An 18,120-nucleotide genomic window follows, 5' to 3' on the forward strand; every position below is an offset into this window, starting at 1 on the left:
GTTTAAACCTGAATAAATATTGTAAATATTGAAATTCTGAGTTTGAATTTTCTTGTGCACCTTTAATTTCAACGATAATTTCAAAACTGTGAAAAGTTTGTCCTGAGCGCTCAAAGTGAAAGTGCTTAATTCTCAGTATGAAAAATCAAACTGCTACATGAACAGAACTGACAATAAATTAAAGTTAAATCATGATACAGATGCAGAAGAAGATCGTGGTTTTCAGACTTGGTTAGAAAACCTTGAGAAACATTTGATGTAGTGTAACACGAGCCGTACTGTCGTTAACAACGTACACAGCCACTTTTATGCTTCCCAGCTCTGCACAGTTTGCTCTGTAGTGTGATCAGCCTCATGAGAGTGAAACTATCTACAAAGTTGCTCTCTCTGTTTGTTGTAAAAGCAGCTTTACAAGTCCTCATTTAATGACATCACAAACTGGCTCTTTTCTGCTCAAACTTTGTGAAAGAGATGTTCAGCATCCACTTTTAAATTTAGCAATCCAAGGTCACAGAAATATCCGATGCCGATCCAGTTTGAGATGATTTTTCGGTTTAAACTAGCGCAACCCTCAGCACTTCTTTTGTTCTCCCACGCTTTTACTCAAATCAGTCATCATTTCTGCAGGACGAACCGACAGCCAAATTATCTTATCTACCTTTCATCTTCCAAATTTTTTCATCTGCATCACATTTTTATTTGAGATTAAAGTAGGCCTGCGTCTTTGTGCAGCACTAATTGCCATAGAGCTTCAGTAATTAAAGGACAATAAAGCCTTAGTAGTAATTAGTTTCTCTTGTTTGGTTGCTAGCCCATCAATTGTGCTTCAATAATACTGATCATTAGCATGCGCCTGGGCAGTGAGGGATGCTGGGAAAGGAGCCCTGCACACACAGCACTCCACATTCCATTCCCATGAAGCCATGGCACCGAGCCATGCTGTTAACCCTCTGTGTGCCGGGCCCGGAGAGTGGCAGGCTGTGCCTACCTACCAGCAGCGAAGGCCCACACTGTAAAATAAAGAGGTTGCACTGTAACATAATAGACCTGCTGAAATAATGACCTGCTTTTTTGCATTTCTGAAGGTTGGGAAGATAAAAGCTGCAGCAGTGGGCAGATGCTGCTGTCACGGTTTGTGTAAAAACAATTGTACCCTTCTCTTCCCTTTATTCACATGCAGGTTCAACTAATGAAAGCCTGTCTGCAGCACCGTTAGGGAGTGATAAAGGGATTTATCATCGCTGCATCTTTAAAACAGATCAAATTAGGTATCTTTAAACAGAACAGCATGGGGAGGATCAGAAACATTTCTGTGCAGGAGGCAGGGTGTATGGATTGTGCTGTAAACTGTGGCATAGTAATAACGCCAGGCAGCAGAAAATGTGCTCTGTTCTGTACTTTGCCTTGACATGATTGAAAGACAATGGTCCCATGGATAGGCCATTTCAACATCAAATGTGCATGCACATCACAGGGCAAGGGTGTGCTATCCATCACATTCAGTGAGCTGTCAGAGGCGGCTCTCACAGCCCCGGCTTCTCTCCACACACATTTGCAACTGCATGGCAATACAAGATTAAACCTCCCTGTACATATTCACAGTGCTCACAGTTAGAAGTGTGCTTTTCTGCACTGTTGCGTGCTTTTTATTATCTTTTTAAACATGTTCTTTTAATAAAAAAAACAACAACAAAAGACTACATTTTAAAATGCAGGCACAACTAGAGACAAAACAACTTTACTTTTTTGAAAACTGACTTCAAATTAAATGAAAAAAGAAAAAATCAGCCTTTTGAAGATTAAACTCTATTAAAAAACTTTATAAGAATGGCGATATCTCTTTGCTTAAACCTATTTGCAGAGGCCTATCCAAGTGAATTGTGCTCTCTGCTCCAGGCTACAGACTGTAATGGGTTTTGTATAAACAGGAGACATTAGCCACAACAGGTTCAGCTTGTAGCCACGCAAATAAAATAATAATATTAAAGAAAAACATAATAAAAACATGGTAGAACTACAAGAGAGAGACTCCGTGCAACCTCCTCCCATCCGCCTTGGCACAATAACCCAAATGGAAGCCCTTTATGAAGCCCTGATGGAGGCAGAGTGCGCTTTATAATGCACAGCCGTGCACACCACTACATTTCCAGCTAATCAGAAGCGCGCAGTTGCAGAAAGGAGAGCGGTTGCCAAGGCAGCCACCAATCTCCCCTCCCCCTTCTCCCTCCGTTCCTCTTTCCCGTTTATTATCGGCAGAGGTCGCATGGCAGAGGGAAGTCCAACCACTTCTGTACTGGAACCAATGCAAGAATATGCACCTCCATAACAAAGCCCGTGTGGAGTCCTGAGAGCAGTGGGGGGAAACAAGAGGCTGCGCATTCACGAGCTGCTGACTTAACACAGGTTTTATAAAAAGAAAAAGAAAGAAAAAAAAGAGAGGATCTAAGTTGGAGGGGTTTTTTTTTGCTTTTATTTGCTCAACGGGATAGTTTTGCCAACACGTGTGTCTCCATGAAATTGTGTCCTCTGCGCTTTTGAGTGAGTGAGCGCTTCGCATCCTGGAGGAGGACTGCGCATCATCACCAGAGTTGGTGCCGAAGTTCGGCCGCGAACGGATGTGAGGGAAGAGTACCGAGCACACACTCCCCCACTTCTTCTGCTCCGTGTGCGTGCGCGCGTGTGTCCTCCTGCTCCGGCGTTGTGTTTGCTGAGACAATAGTGAGTCAAAAGACGCCGAAAGTGATTTCATGCCTTCAGTCTCGCACAACCTGAGATGGACGTGAGATTTTATCCTGCGCCCCCGGCAAATGTGGGTTCATGCTCCCTACCGACTGATCCAAGTTGTCTGAGCTCGTTGGACTATTACCACTCGAACAAGGTAAATAACAAGCTCTCTCTCAGTGTGTGTGTGTCTCTCTCTGTGTGTGTGTGTGTCTCTGTGTGTGTGCTGCTCGTGCATCGAAACGCTTCTTGTCTCACCTGTCTCTCCATATGAGCCCAATAGCCACAAGCCTGCAACATTCACGCAGTGCCCAAAAAACGCACGCTTTTGGATGCGTTTTATCCACGGGGCGCTCACTCTTAAAAAACAAACAAACAAACACACACAATGTCAAGTGTCAGCAAGTAAAAAGTGACCCGAGCTGTGGGATGAACTGCCTTTTAATCCAGACGCGGGGTTTGTGTTTGAAACCTGCAATCATTCTATTTTGTCGCTGAAAAGAAAAGCGTGTAGTCCAACTTTCTTTTTCCTCTCGCCAACATGGTGATTATGTTATTTTCCCCGGTGAGATCGTGCAGTTGTGTTTTTGCACAAAGCTGGCATTAAGTGTCCCACCCGATGTGGAATACCAGAGGCTGTATAGAATCCATACTGCCCTCACTCTGCTGCTCTGTGCTCCAGCATTATCTTCCCTCTCAATGATTTCTTATAGCTTACATGTTTTTTTTTTCTTTATCCGCTGGGAGTTGAACGATTAAATGGATGTGTGCCAGTAATGTTGTGTTAATTACTTTGTAAGGAGAAACCACAGAGTCTGGCTGCTACAAGTATCACTCTTTTACTCTTAAGTCAGGGTTGACACCCCGTCGCTGTTGGGCTTGTGACCTGCACTCACTCCACTGCAAGTGCGCAGGTGGCATTTAAAACAACCTTATTGATGTTTTGTCAAAGAAAAAATCAAGTCATCATCCCATCTTTAATAATCCTGTGGTAAAGAACCAAAGAATTGGTCTTTAGGCGCATTGAATTGAAAGCCTGCCATACTGCAGGAGATAAAAAACCCCACAAAGTAAGATAAGCTCACAGAAAAGTACTAATGAGCAGCACAAACGCAAGATATACCCTGTGGAAACACCAGGAAAACTATTTTAAACTGTTTAATTAACAAAGTTGCAGCTTCCACCCGTGCTACCAGGGTCTCAGCCATCTGTAATCGCAGAATTAGACTCTGTTGTTGCCACTTACCGTGGTGGGAACGTTACAGCTCAACAGGCATCTCGTTGTTGACCTGCTGCTGCTGCAGATGAAGCTCGAGGAGATAAAGATGGAGTTCTTCTTCTCAGATAAAGATGGCTTTCAGGTATGACAATGCGTGGAATACACACAGTTGGGGATGTTTGTCTTTCGCTGTGTGGGCACATGGAAAATCTCTGTAACTGAACGGAAAATTCCAGTTATCAACTGAAAACATCATGTCCCTGTTTGAAAAAATGGTGCTACGGCCACATTTTGCATGTTTGGTGCAACAAAAAAACAATAAAAACAAGCAGGAGACAGTTTTATTGAGCCTGATTCGCAGATGAAATAAGGTCGATGTGCATAAAACATTTACCGATAAGGCCGGTTTACACCTGTGACACACAAATGGGCTCATATAACTGTCTTCTCCGCACACGGGCTATCTTTTTTGTAGGTCAAACGAATTAGGACCATCCTCCATGCGGATAATCCCAAGAATATGCTGATATCCGCACACTGCATGAATCCTGGAAACAAAGCCGCAAGATATGAAGTGATATAAAGTGCTTTCACCAGGGAGAAAGTGACACCAAACAACTGTCACTGATACCAAAAGTGTGGCGCCCCTCAAAAGATGACAAGTGTTCATTTTGAATTATTGAGATCTCCCTTTGCTTGAGGGAGGGAGTGGGGTTCTCTCCAATTTGCTCATCACCGCACGTGTAACACTAACTACCTACACTAGCAATGCAAATGAAGGCCGGGGGGAGCAGCGGGGATCATTTGGTGTCCTGTTAACACGACGCACGAGGTCAAGTTCCTCTCCTCAAAAGGCTTGTCAAACCGGCTGTGGCATTAAAGAGACATCTGATTTGTTATGTAGGTACTGTATCTACGGATCAGATCTGCCTGCTGCTAATCATCTCTGACAGGCCTGCTCGGCCAATTTCTAATTCTGCCCAGGTCACTCTCTGAAGCAGCGTGGAGGCAAAAAGGCTAATCATAGCATTAAGGTCAATTTTTTTTATGGGCTCGTTGTGCATATTTGTGTGGATTTTTTGGTTTGTAGGCGAATTTGTTGGTGAATTTGTTGAACTCGAGAGTATTCTTTGGGGATGATATTATTGGAAAAGAGTCAAAATAATTTGAATAAAAAGAGGCTTTTGGTAGGATGGTTACAATTTGGCAACCATATTGAGATTTAGCAATTATTTCTCTCTGGCTGCTCCACTTTTCTGTTTTTCTTTTTTTTATTAAAGCAATTTACAGCCTGAGAAAACATTTCTCCTTTTATCGCTGTGAAATTTACAGTGTTAATCTGAGTCACACACAAGCTTAATTGGATAAAATGAGCATGTGCTGTTATTTTCGCTTTATAGTCTGTTTATTTGCAAACCTGTTTTGCTGTGCGCGGACACGAGCCTAGTTTGAGTAATTAGCGAGTTTATGTGACTTCCAGGGAACACGTGTGCTGCTTTTCATGCTTTCAGCCTTTGTCACACTGCTCATTTGGAGCTTCTGGTTGCATTCTTTTCTTTCACCTTCTTCAATGTGCTGATAATTACTGTGATCACCAGTCGCTGTGTGAATCACTTCCTTTACCGAGGCGGTGTTGTCCACGATCAACAGAAACGTCTTGCGAGGAGGAGATGTGAACCAACGTCTGTCATCGACTGGCGCTGCTTAAATGACATGAATCGTTGTGCTGCTGGCTACGACTGTATTCACTGAGAACTTCAGCGCTGTAGAGCAGGAAAAAAAAAAGGTGAAGAACGCAAAGAAAGAGATGCATGAAATGAACAGGGAAGGTACTTCAAGTGCAGATTGAGATGATTCAGAGGGATCCATAAATAACCCTGAAGATGTCTACTTCAATACTTTCAATACTCACTTTATTTCGCTGTGAGTGTGCGTGGCTTTTATTACTGTGCCACTCTCAGACAGCCAAGGAGAACTATACAGAACAATGCCAACAGCTTTGTGCTCTGATGGTAACAAGAAACTGTGCCATGTTATCATGCTGCCTTACATGCTCATATAAAGTATGTAAATACTGCACTAATTTGTACTTTCTGTCTCTTAAAAAGCATTTAAAGTGTAAAGATGCGTCTTATGCAACATGTGCAGCTGTAATTGTGCTGTGGTGACTTGTTTGTCAGTTTGCTCTGTGAAATGGGAACACAGTGTCTGCTTCTTTATTTGAATACCTTAATCAAACAGTGCAGACTGCTGCTGCTGCTGCTGCTGCAGCTGAGGTGAGCTGAGCTGAGCTGCTGCCTACAGTATAGCAATAGAGCACAGACTAGAGTAGGCCCTGTGTTTATACATCCAAGCCCCACCCAGCTCATATATCCTCCCAACAACTGATATCTGCTTAGATAGGGCATGACTGAAGAGCTGGCTTTGTTACTTGGTGGTCTCCTCTGCCTCAGATAAGCTGGGGAGTGATGCGCTCCATTTGAATGCCTTATCTTAGTTTTATTTTTTTATTACAGGACTGCCTTTGTGTACACTGAGCAAAGGGTTTGATTGCTTTGCATTAACATATTCAGTCAGTTCCCATCATATGATCATACTCAAGCGAGACAAGCTCTTGAATAAACATGTTTGTTGTTAGTTTTAGTTATATGTACAAGGTGTTTTTTTTTTTTTTAATACCTTGAGTACTTAAACATGGCTGACGAATTAACCAGCGGCTGTGATGCAGGCTGCGGTATTATGTTCATGTTGAGTGGTGTTGTCGCTATTAGCTAATGACAAACTCTGTGGTATGTGACAGAGAGGCAGAAAGGGAGAATCAAAGGATGAGCGAGAGTCAAATGGGTTGAAGTAATCAGTGGCCCAGTATGGGGACTGTGTCTATGTGTGTGTGTGTGTGTGTGTGTGTGTGTGTGTGCGCATGCTAACTCGGGGCCATTCAAGCGTTTTGCTGACTACGGAATCACAATCACAATTGCTTTCATAGCCCCCGTGCAGAGGAAGGCCATGCATACCACAGTAAGGGCCGGTGACACACAGCGAGCAGGGGGCAAAAAACAGCCACTAAATCATATTCTCCCCGCCCCGACACACGGAGCAGATTTTTAATAGGGATTCCAACCATTTGAAATCATTTCAATAAAACTGGAATTGGCTCTGACATTGGCTGAGTCACACAGCCGGCATATGGCACAGAGATTTCTTGCCTCGTATATATATATTTCTTTTTACTTACTGTAGGTGACTCTGTGAAAAGTCCTTCTCCTGACAAGGTGTCTACATCATTTTGGGGATCTTTTGAGATTAGTTCTGATAGATGTAGGCAGACGTAAATATTGATGAAAGGAAATGAGACACGTGATTCTGGATCATGAATGGATTTTTTCCCCATTCAAATACCTCTTTGTTTGGCCTTTAAATGTTTGTGTTTGATGTAGGTTATGAGAGTGACAGTATGAATGTGTGTGTGGTAGTGGCGGTGGTGGGGGGTTTACCCATGTGCTAATTATTGGCCCTGGCACTGCTGAGCTACTTGCTCGTCGGTGGGTAGCAGCGCGTCCCCCTCAGCGTCTGTTACCGTAATTAAGACCAGCCGCCCCGCTGTAGTGTGCTTACATTAGTCAGCCTGGGCCTTCCCATGGGGCAGTGCGATGGCATTCTCATTCTTACTGCAGAAGAAGAAAGGAAAAGAAACAGAGGCAGCACCTGCTGCAGAGTAGGCCCATGGGTGTTTAGTTAAATGTTGATTATGTTTGTTAATGGCTGCAAATGCTCAGAGGGAAGGACATGTGATGGCATGGTGAATCTATCTATCTATCTATCTATCTATCTATCTATCTATCTATCTATCTATCTATCTATCTATCTATCTATCTATCTATGTTGGTCATCTCTCATAATGTAATATGGTTGTTTTTCTAGGAGTTTTGAGCTGTGCTACAGTATTTTGAGATTTTAACATGAGTTCACTGCAATTTTTATTTTGTTTTGCCATATGCATTGGGAAAGCTACAATATACAACATAACACAGATATTGTACATATGAGCTCCTACAGAAGCCAGCCAGTGTTTCTGTGCTAAAGGCAAACAAATGTAGACAAACAGGAAGGAGCGTAAGAGTGCCAAGAGAGCTTCTTTATATAGGCCATGTATATATGTACAGTATACACTGTATGTGCTGATCTGATAAGTCAGTTAGATTAGCCAGTTGACAGGAAATGTTTTTCTGATTTACGTCATTTTTAAATGAAAAAACTTTTGACTTTTGAATCTTAGCAGGGTTTTTAAAAAAGCCATTTGAAGTCGCCTCCTTGGGATCTGGAATGTTATTCACTGATAAAAGAGTTAACAGATGAATCAGTGATTAAAATAATCACCAGTTACAGCCCTTGTAAATATATGTACAGCATAGCTACGGAAGGCTTATGTACTGTATGTGCTACTACTGCTTACTATATTGACCCAGAAATAATTGTGCTAAATGTATTATTGTCATTTTAACACCACTTTATGCCACTGATGTGACAAAATAATAGCATAACAATGCAAGTGCACCCTTTTCAAAGAGCAATGAATGTTTAATTCTTAATAATCAGACATTGGAATTGGAAGGTTAAAAAAAAATCAAGCAGAAGGCACTCAGTGGAGTGCATACCTCCGCCAAGGCCCAACAGTCCAATTTAATCCAATCAAGCCTGTATTTAAAGCAACAGTGTGTAACTTTTGAACCTTAAAATATCAGCTTCAAAATCAATTTGACACTACAGTGTCTTGTTTTAGGGTGAATGGTGTCTCTGTCACAGCCACTCCGCCCCCAATCACTTGTTTCTGCACTTTGTAACTTACTCAGAAACTGTTATTCCGTAAGAAATTAACAAAATTAACAAAAATGATGAAAAACGCCCTCTCGCAATGTTGAGGAAACGGGGTAAAACAATCATGGATAAGTCACTTAATCGCACATGTTTAAACAACTGGCAATATTGAGAGCAAAAACTTAATGAGGTCTTGTACACACGTCTATAAGTTAATAAGATAAAACGTATGTACGATAAGTAGTTAATTATGGTGATAGGCCTATGTACTGTGTGATATGAAGTATGTATATCCAGTTTACAGTATATATATCAGTGTATATGTATGTATGTACGAAGTGAGCTGTATGGGTTGTGCTGTATGTACTGTATGTATGTATGCATGGAAGAGGCTGGAAGCTGGACAAACATTCCCAGTTGTCTCAGCTTCCTGAGGTATGTCCTGTGCAAACATCATGGGCCATGGTATAAGCTCCTTGCCTGGGATTTAAGGCTCTTTCCCTCCCTTGTTTTCACTGAATATCCTTTACAAATATTATCGGCCTGGTGTCAGTGCCATGTTTGTGCTGCGGCCTGCAGGGACAGTACCCATATGAAAGTTGAATTATAGGTCCAAGCTCAGAAAAAGTACAGTAATGTGAGTATTTTTCATCAGTCTTATTCTTTTGGGCGATCAATCAGGATACTTTTTTTTTAGATTTCCAATCACTAGCAGATCTTTAAATTCTAACCTGAGCGCTGGTGTCTTCCATTAGTTCACTGACATGCATTGATTTGGACTGCGAGAGTTTGCCACTTGAGGACGACAGGGCTGATAAATCCATATGATCCTGAATTTGCTCTCTTTTCCTCTTTCCCCAGCTGTGACTGTCTCGCCTTGTCCCTCGTCTGTCAGGAGCATGTGTTTATTATGTGTGACATATTTAGCAGGCAGATATAATTGCAAGCACAAGGCTGTAATCGTCTGCGTCCAATCCAGTCAGCAGAGACTGCGGGAGCCCACAGAGCCACCGAGGTAATCAAACTGTGGCTCATTCTTCCTCTTTGAGAGCTAATGATGAGCTCCATGATCGTTTACAATGGGCAGAGAGAGAAGTGTGACAGAAAGTACAGTGGTAATACTATGGTTTTAGTTCTTGCACAGTTATTATCTTTGGTTTAAGACATGGGAATCGCCTAAAACAGGAAGAAGTTGCTGTAGAGTTATGGATAGAGAAAAGAAAAGAGCTGGATTTTGTTAAAGAAAAAACAGAGGTAGAGAGGTTAGAGGAGACTTGTGGGTTGAGAAAAGGGAGGGAAAGTGAGAGAAAGAGGCCCTCTCTTTGTGTTGTCGTCCTATTTAGTCTCAAGCTGGCCACGAGCCACATCGATGACTGATGTCGCTAAGAAAAAACAAACAGAGGAAAGAAAAGTAGGATTTTGGAAATTTTGATATACGGCCAGTGGTGTTATGCTGTCGAGGACTCCATCTTTCTTTGACTGCCTCTTTCTCTTAACTCGGCCTCGACAACCTCACAGCAGCTCGGTAGGGTTGTTAACACACAGGAAAGGGAAACTTGAGCAGATCTTTTTATAGAATTGTTAATAACACAGTAGACAGTAGTGAAAAACCATAGCCTAAAGCAGCACTTACTGGCACAGTCCACGTGAACCAGGCAAGTAAAGTGTATGTGTGTGCATATGTGTGTGTATGCATGGTTTTGTGCGTGTAGCTGGCAAATTAGCAGTGGTGGAAGATGTATTCAGATCCTTAACTTAAAGGAGCACTATGTCGTTTTGGAGAAGAAATTCAAACTCAGAATTTTGATATTTACAATATTAATGAGGTAACAATACAAACTCAGAAGTAATTATTTTTTCCATAACTGAGTAAACAAGCTGTTCTCAGAAGATAATAAGGTCCCCAGAACACTGTTTGAAGCCAGAAAGGTGGCGGGGTCCGCCAAATATAGATAAAGTAAAACAGTATGACATTGTGTTGTCCTTTAATGTTTGAAGTTTGTTTATTTAGCTTACTGAGTCATGAAAACAAAGAGAGTTTGTATATTGAGTTTGTTTAGGCATAAAAAAAATCAGTCAATGAAGATCTTTCTCTTCTGATCCCCAAAACTACATAGTGCACCTAAGTAACAGTACCACACGGTAGAAATGCTCTATAACAGGTCAAAGTCTGAAAATTTTACATATAAAGTACAACAGAATGTAGTATGGAAAGAACAAGCAGTGGTGGAAAGTAACCAAGTATACAGCATTTACTTAAGTACTCTACTTAAGTACATTTTTATGTCAATTTTATGCTATTTTACACATCTACTTTGCTATAAATCAGAGGCAAATATTGTACTTTTTACTCCAAAATTTAAATGCGTAACTTGAACTTGTAACAAGTATTTCTACAGTTTGGTATTGATACTCTTACAAATATAAGATCTTAGTATTTCTTTCAGCTCTTGAGTATAAGTACCCATGTCCATGTTAAATTGCCATATCATATACATTGGTTTCAAGTGCTGTACTTAAGTACAAATTTGAAGTACTTGGACTTGAGTCTTTTCATTTTATGGCTATTTTATACTTCAACTCCACTCTATTTTTTTGTACTTTTTACTCCACTTTACTTATGCTAAGTTTATAAAATTCAAAGTACTTTGATATAATAAACCAGTGGTTTTGAAGCTTGAAATGAGTTTGACCAAAGGTTGCTCGAGGCTCAAAGAGGTAAAACTCTCAAATATTTTACACAAAAACTAGATAGAAGTCTAAAATATGAATTCAAATTTGTATATCAAAACTTTTTGTGATCTTCGTCTTTATCTTAATCACTTCAGATTTTGAGATTCTGCAGTCAAAACTGCAACAGTTAAAGTTGGCGTACTTGCTTAGCAAAGGCATTGTGAATGTCATAACCAGGAACAAATGTTTGTGGCAGCAGGGCAGGGAAAGGGAGTGAAACTGAGAGATGGTCATGTTTTATTAAGCCTGATAATGCAGCCTAATCTGTGGCTCGGGTTACACAGTGCTTTGTGGGTAATTAGAGATCATGTCGTATGCCTGGCCTGCTGAAAAATTGCACTCCGCCCTAATCCCCTCCTATCCGCCTTTCACCCGCCACCTCCCTTCTTCTCTCTCCTCATTCTCTCCCGCGTGCTACCAAACAAGCCGGCTTCCTGTCAGGAAAACACACAAATAAACAAACATGGCAGCCATACTTCAGGTAGCTAGTCATCAGAAAGTCTATACATTGCTGTAAGACACTTGGAAATGTGCTTATGTGCTCAGAATTCAATAAGAGGAAGTCGACAGTGGAGCACTTTGTGGTTTGTTTTGTGGAACTTGTTAGATGAATGACTAATGCCTCCTGGCAAGTGCCCCAGGTTTACTATTACCAAAACAATGGCACTTGATACAGAGCACCGTAGCCTTGGTTTTCACACAGACAGGAGCTCAGGCTGCTGTTTTCTTTTGAACCCTAAATGCTGACTGCCCATTCATGCAACATCCCCCGAACACATCGTCGACACAAAGGAAATTCTCAACTGACACGGTGACTTGCTGCAAAAAAACAACAGCTTCTTTCATCGCTCATTGTCTGCAATTTTTCCATTGTTAAACACTGAGAAACGTTTCCTTTTCTTGGTATCTAGATGTGGTTATCAACACGTGTAAAACAGTAGCCATGTTTACAGGACACAGTTATATAATTACTGGCTTTACTGGGATTATGACAGCAAGTCAAGTAAACTGTCTACATATCGGGTGGAGAATGATGATGCAATGTGGTACATTTTTACAGCAAAAGATTCAGCCGTCTCCAGAAAATGTATAGGTGAAAGGCAGGTTTAAAGTGTTACTCGCTGATTTGAATGCGTGCAGTGTTTCCCCTAAAAAATTTTGGCACGCCTTGTGGTTTCAACAAAAAATCCCCTTTACATAAAGGAACCCATGAAAGCAATAATAAAACCAACCATATAGAAACAGTATGCATTTATCTCCTCTTTATCTCGTTGCCAACTCATAAACATCTTACAGTATGCGCTATTTGAATCATCGAAGGAAGAGTATCTGTAAACTGTTTTGAATTTTATCACTATGAGTGCACATGATAACAGTACTGTCATAGACACCAGCCACAAGTAATAAACAACTTCTGCAATGTGTGGTTGAACTCATTAACCTCCAGAGCCACCGCAGGAGGTCTTATGAGCCATCATTTACTCAGACACAGATGAGATAAAGGCACTGCGTTTCATAGGGATATCTCTTCATATTGCTGCCATGTAGGAAACAAGCTTTCAAAAGGCTCATATACCATCAGGCATTACATTTGCATAAAAATGTATCAAAATGCAAAACTGAGCTACATTCAGAGTGCTCAAGTAGCACGGTGATTATTGGCAGAACTAGAAGGCTTTTAAGAGTTGAGGTAGCTAATAGCTACCAATGGCTCTTTATCTCAATCTGCATGTAGGTGTTTTTTGTGGGTACAGGAAGCAGAGACACAAAGTAAAGCAGGAAAACAGCAGCAGGAGATAAATCGGACTCTAGACTCGTGACACCAGGCGTTAGCTTATATTAGTTAGACGTCTATTTCCTGTTTCTGCTGCTGGTTTGATTGGGTCCACTGGTTGTCAATCACTTGTGTAGTTCAGTGGTTGTCAGTCATTATCAGTACTGTAGTCAAGACCACTTAAACCAAGACAAAGTCATGGCCAGGACCAGAGACAATCAAGATGAGACAATCTAACTGTGCATACGTGTGCTGTCAGAATTATCGGAAGAACGTTTGCCGATTGTGAAAATTCACACGAATGCCCTCTGAAGACGGAATAACAACTCAGAATGTCGGAGAAAATTGGTCTTATCCACGTTTGTGTAAAAAAACCACCCACCCAGAAAGACAAATGAAAATTCATCTTCATTCAGCTGTCGTGTGTGTGTGTGTGTGTGTGTGTGTGTGTGTGTGCGTGTGTATACAGTGTGTACCATGAGAAATGTCTTGATAAAATAATCAAAAAGCATTGCAGAGGTGAATTTCGCATGTGGGGAATATTGCTTTGTTTTTTATGAGCAAACAAACACAAACAGGAGAAGCTAAAATCAACTTCGTGTCCAGTTTGAAACTAAAAGTAAACAATATTGAGTTACTTAGGTAACGCACTTAACTTATGTCATGTACGTAATGTAACTCCTACTTAAAGGTCCACTTCATAAGAAAGTTGATTTTTGAGTCTCATTCCGAAATCTTCAAACACTGACGCTTTGGGTTTGTTAGCGTTACCAAAGAGTGAGTATTTGACATATTCGGAATGAAAGTGGACCATTAAGTAGCATACTAAACTTAAACCAGTAGTTTTGGGTCCTAAACTTAACCAAATTGTGACCGTTTTGCAGTGTTAGCAAAACAAAGTGACAACAAAGGTCCGACGGTCAACGATATCCTGTATGTCATTTTGGGAGTCATTAGCATTCAACCCTTCAGTCATTAGGGATTAGGACATGTTGAGTAATCCACATGAATCCACTAAAAGAATTCACTAAATCCACAAAAAAGTGCTGGTCTGCATGCTAATTTAATGTTGGCCTTACGCATAGAGTTTAATGCTTTGGAGTTGCACAGTTTTGTCATTAATTGTAATATTTTATGTAATATTTGATCATTTTTGTTGATGTTGAAGACCAGACATCATGCAAAGAATGCAAAGTTTCCCAATTACAACTGCACGACTTTCAAACTAATTTTGAACCACAAACACACTGGCTCACTTTTACACCTCTGACTCCCCCACCATCCAGCCACACATGCACACACACACACACACACACACACTTGCCATACAGCCGAAAGGCATTTCATTTCCTTTCCTCCTATGACAACATCACAATATAATGGGACATGGTGTCACGTGACATGGGCGAGTACATGGAGCGATCAAATCGCTCTCTCTTTCTCTCTCTCTCTCTGGCTTGAAGGGCAGAACGGTCAGTCGTTACATAAACTGGAGTTGGTTCAATTACAGAAAAATGTTCTTTGTGTCCTTGTCATAAGCAGAGTGATAAGGCAGATAAAAAATAAGTTAGTTATATGTGTTCCTTTAGGATTTTGATGAATTACCTTCCATTCTGTGCTCTGTGTGTCCATGGAGGCTAAGATACTTCATTCAGGTTTGACTGCTAAATCAAAGCTGCACTACTAAATGTTTTATGTGAAAATACACCTGTATTGTCAGCTTAAATGAGTACATGGGTCTGCGCTATAAAATAGTGTAGTTCAAATAGATTTGGAATATGTCTCACAAGTAAAACTCTTATCAGATGTGAACACCCCTCCGTCTGTAGGAAGTGACAAACTAAAACTTAAGAGTGAAGTAACAAGCAGTCTTATAAACAAGGAAACGAGGGCTCTGTTCAGAGCAATCTGAACCCATCAACATTTGACCTTTTGCCTCTTTCATCCCGTTTGTTTGTCCTGTGGTAGAGATGACCGGCAGAGTTGCCCTAACATCTTGCATGTAGCTTTTTAATTTCTCAACATTGAAAGATCACAATTATGCTTATTTTCAGGTACATATTTTTGTTTTAGATGTCCACTAAAAATGTTTACATGCTTTAATGTTCAAAAAACACATTATTTCTCTCATACTGTCCATTGCTGCAGCACCTCTATTCACCCTCTATCTAAACACTCCATTTTAGTGCCTGTCTCTTTAAGCACCCCCTCCCAAAATGCCCATATTGCTCTGATTGATCAGCTCTCACAGGCCTGAGCATGCATTGCCCACTGTGTTTCCATGTCAGCTCTGCCAGTGTTTTTGCAACCACGGTCGTGCTAGGGGCGTGGCTGAGGGCGGTGACTGTATAGTTGTGACCTCACAAGCTTACAGAAGTCCTGACAGCTCATTTGAAGCTTTCATTTTTACGTGGATTGAGCGTTTTGATACTCTCACAGTACTCAAATAGCATCTAGACTTGCTTTATAATCAAAAAGACATGGGAGTGTCACTTTCTACAATGTGGGACCTTTAAAACAAAGTAAAAGCAACACCTCCTAGTCTTCTCTTCATTAAACCCTTTCCGTCGTTGTGATGACTTCATTTGTATTTTTCTGGTATACAGTACTAGTTTTTCCAGCTGTTAATTTTCCATCTGTTGAACTTCGTTGTGACTGACCCGTAATCCAGGTATTCGCTATGTGCAACAGCACAGAACCATCACACAGTTTTCAGATGAGCCTGTAATTAAGTCATCTCGGAGCCTTGAGCTGAGACCAATTTGCCACTAATTGTCCCGAGTTTTAATTTCTAATGGAATAAGGGCCAGAGGGAATGCCGCCTAATGAGATGCAGTTACTAGTTAGTGTGTACGCACATGTGTGTGTATGTATGTGTGTGTGTGTGTGTGTGTGTGTGTGTGTGTGTGTGTGTGTGTGTGTGCACTCTCTTATCTGTTTACTGTAACTGCTATTGCCCTGGTGAATAGAGAAACAAGAGTGAGTAAAGCAAGATGTTCCGTTTTGTCTCTCTTACCGTGTTTCTGTTTATTCTACAAAGCACTCAGGATGTTTCTGACTTTCCAAACTGTAAACTCGCACATAATAAATTATAGATGTACCTTGAAATAAGTAGTGTAATTGATTGAACATTGACAGGGGAGTCAGAATACGCCTTTTAGCAATACCTTCTCCCTTTTCTCTAAACTGTGGAGCGACCTCTCTTAATAACTGTGTGACAGTGGAGACCCGTCCAAAAGTGAGAAGTGCTTTTGCCCTTGGCACTCAAGTTATTGCTCAGAAAGCGTGGCTGTAGACTGGAACTAGAAAGCTTGTTTACATAGCCTTGGGAGTGTTTGTGTCATGATTTAGATTCCAGGCATTTCAACATCCAAATAAATCAGTTTAGACTTCTGAGGACAAATAAACCTCCAACAGAAGAAACGGGCCAGCTGTGTTTAAAATCTGCAAGGTAGTCTTTATCTGTAAAGCTCGAGCAGTTTTTGTTTTCAATTATTACAGGCGAAGGAAGTGGGAGTCAGAGTTCACAGAGCATATGTGGTCTAGTGTATTGGCAATAGGGATGTTTATCCTTTTAACAGTAAAAGATTGTTTTTCCATGTTTGCATTTGTTACATCTTGAGTACTATTGCATTACATTTGATCTGTGGTTTTAATGATAAACAGACACACACACATGCAGTCAGCCTGTCTGTGAGGTGTTACACAAGCAACAACTTTGAAACCAAACGGATTAAAAAAGAGAAACCTACTTGAGCACCCGAGAAGACACATGACTACACAAATCTTTCAGACACCTTGGTGACTTCACTGTAATTTTTCTACCTTATCGCTTTCGAGCGGAGTTTGCTTTTGCAACTGACTCAAGGCCCTTCCTCTTATTGTTTCAATATGTCAGTGCATTGTTTGAATGAGGTCACCCATTACCGATCTGGCCTGGGGCCAGCTTGACTTCAGCTGATTTAATTGAATCTACGACATGAGTCAAATTCAAACAAGCAGAGACTGCTTCGCCATGACAGCCTCATTACTCCACATTAAGAACTCATTTCAAAATGCATTGTGACTTTGGGCTTGACAAATGGTGAAAAGAGATGAAATCAAATAAGTGAGTACATTTTGGAAGACTACTCTTGAAATGCTACGGCTGAAAATACTCCATATATTAAAGGAAAGCCAAAAAAATTGTGTTTCTGCTGTTTTGTATAAGTTAATGTGAATGCCTTCTGGGTTAAAGTGTTCCCATGTTTGCCGTCTGCAGTAATGGAATGACATTCAATGCCATTTTCCCTCTTAAATGGAATTTTTGTCAAAGCGTTATGAATTCAACCTGCCTTGTCACTCAAGCCGCAGACAGTGCTGAGAGAGGAGAAAATATGCGAATGAAACCTTTCACTGCAGATTTTACTGTTAGCTGTGAGCAGACCAAATAATGACGCCTTTATCACGTCCACAGCACAACAAACAAAGAGGGCTTTCTTGTGACATACCACAAGACGTGATATCGGCCAGTATAATGACATACATTATGTATATAACACATGCACGATATTCATAGCAACTCAGCGCCGTGCTAGCTGTATTTCAGCATTTCATCAGCTTCTAACCAAGACTAAATTTCTCAATTAAGCACGCATTCTTTGAGAGCCACTGGCAGCTCAGCCAGAACTCGCAGGGAAAAAAAAAAATGTACAGCAGGCTCAATGTGCCAGGGCCTCCCTCCACAATAGGGAAGGAAATGTTGAGGCTGCAAGGGCTGTGGAGTGGAGATATGGCTGTGTTTGCTTAGGGCTAGGTATCGGGCACAAAAACAAACATGGCCGCCCTTAATGAGCCTGTTTGCCTGCCAAAGGTAAAG

At 41.1% G+C, this 18,120-nt stretch overlaps 1 protein-coding gene across 2 annotated transcripts in view; it reads left to right on the forward strand.

Moving 5' to 3' along the window:
• Positions 1–2,365: 2,365 nt before the first annotated feature.
• LOC140999153 (TOX high mobility group box family member 2-like) overlaps positions 2,366–18,120 on the forward strand; it is an 88,987-nt gene continuing 73,232 nt past the window's right edge. For both annotated transcript variants that reach the window (XM_073469429.1, XM_073469430.1), the window contains exon 1: positions 2,366–2,878. In XM_073469429.1, the coding sequence (XP_073325530.1) occupies positions 2,774–2,878 (105 nt within the window). In that variant the 5' untranslated portion in view covers positions 2,366–2,773. The remainder of the gene's footprint in view (positions 2,879–18,120) is intronic.

Source organism: Pagrus major, chromosome 7, assembly GCF_040436345.1.
Source record: "Pagrus major chromosome 7, Pma_NU_1.0".
NCBI classification, from domain to species: Eukaryota; Metazoa; Chordata; class Actinopteri; order Spariformes; family Sparidae; genus Pagrus; species Pagrus major.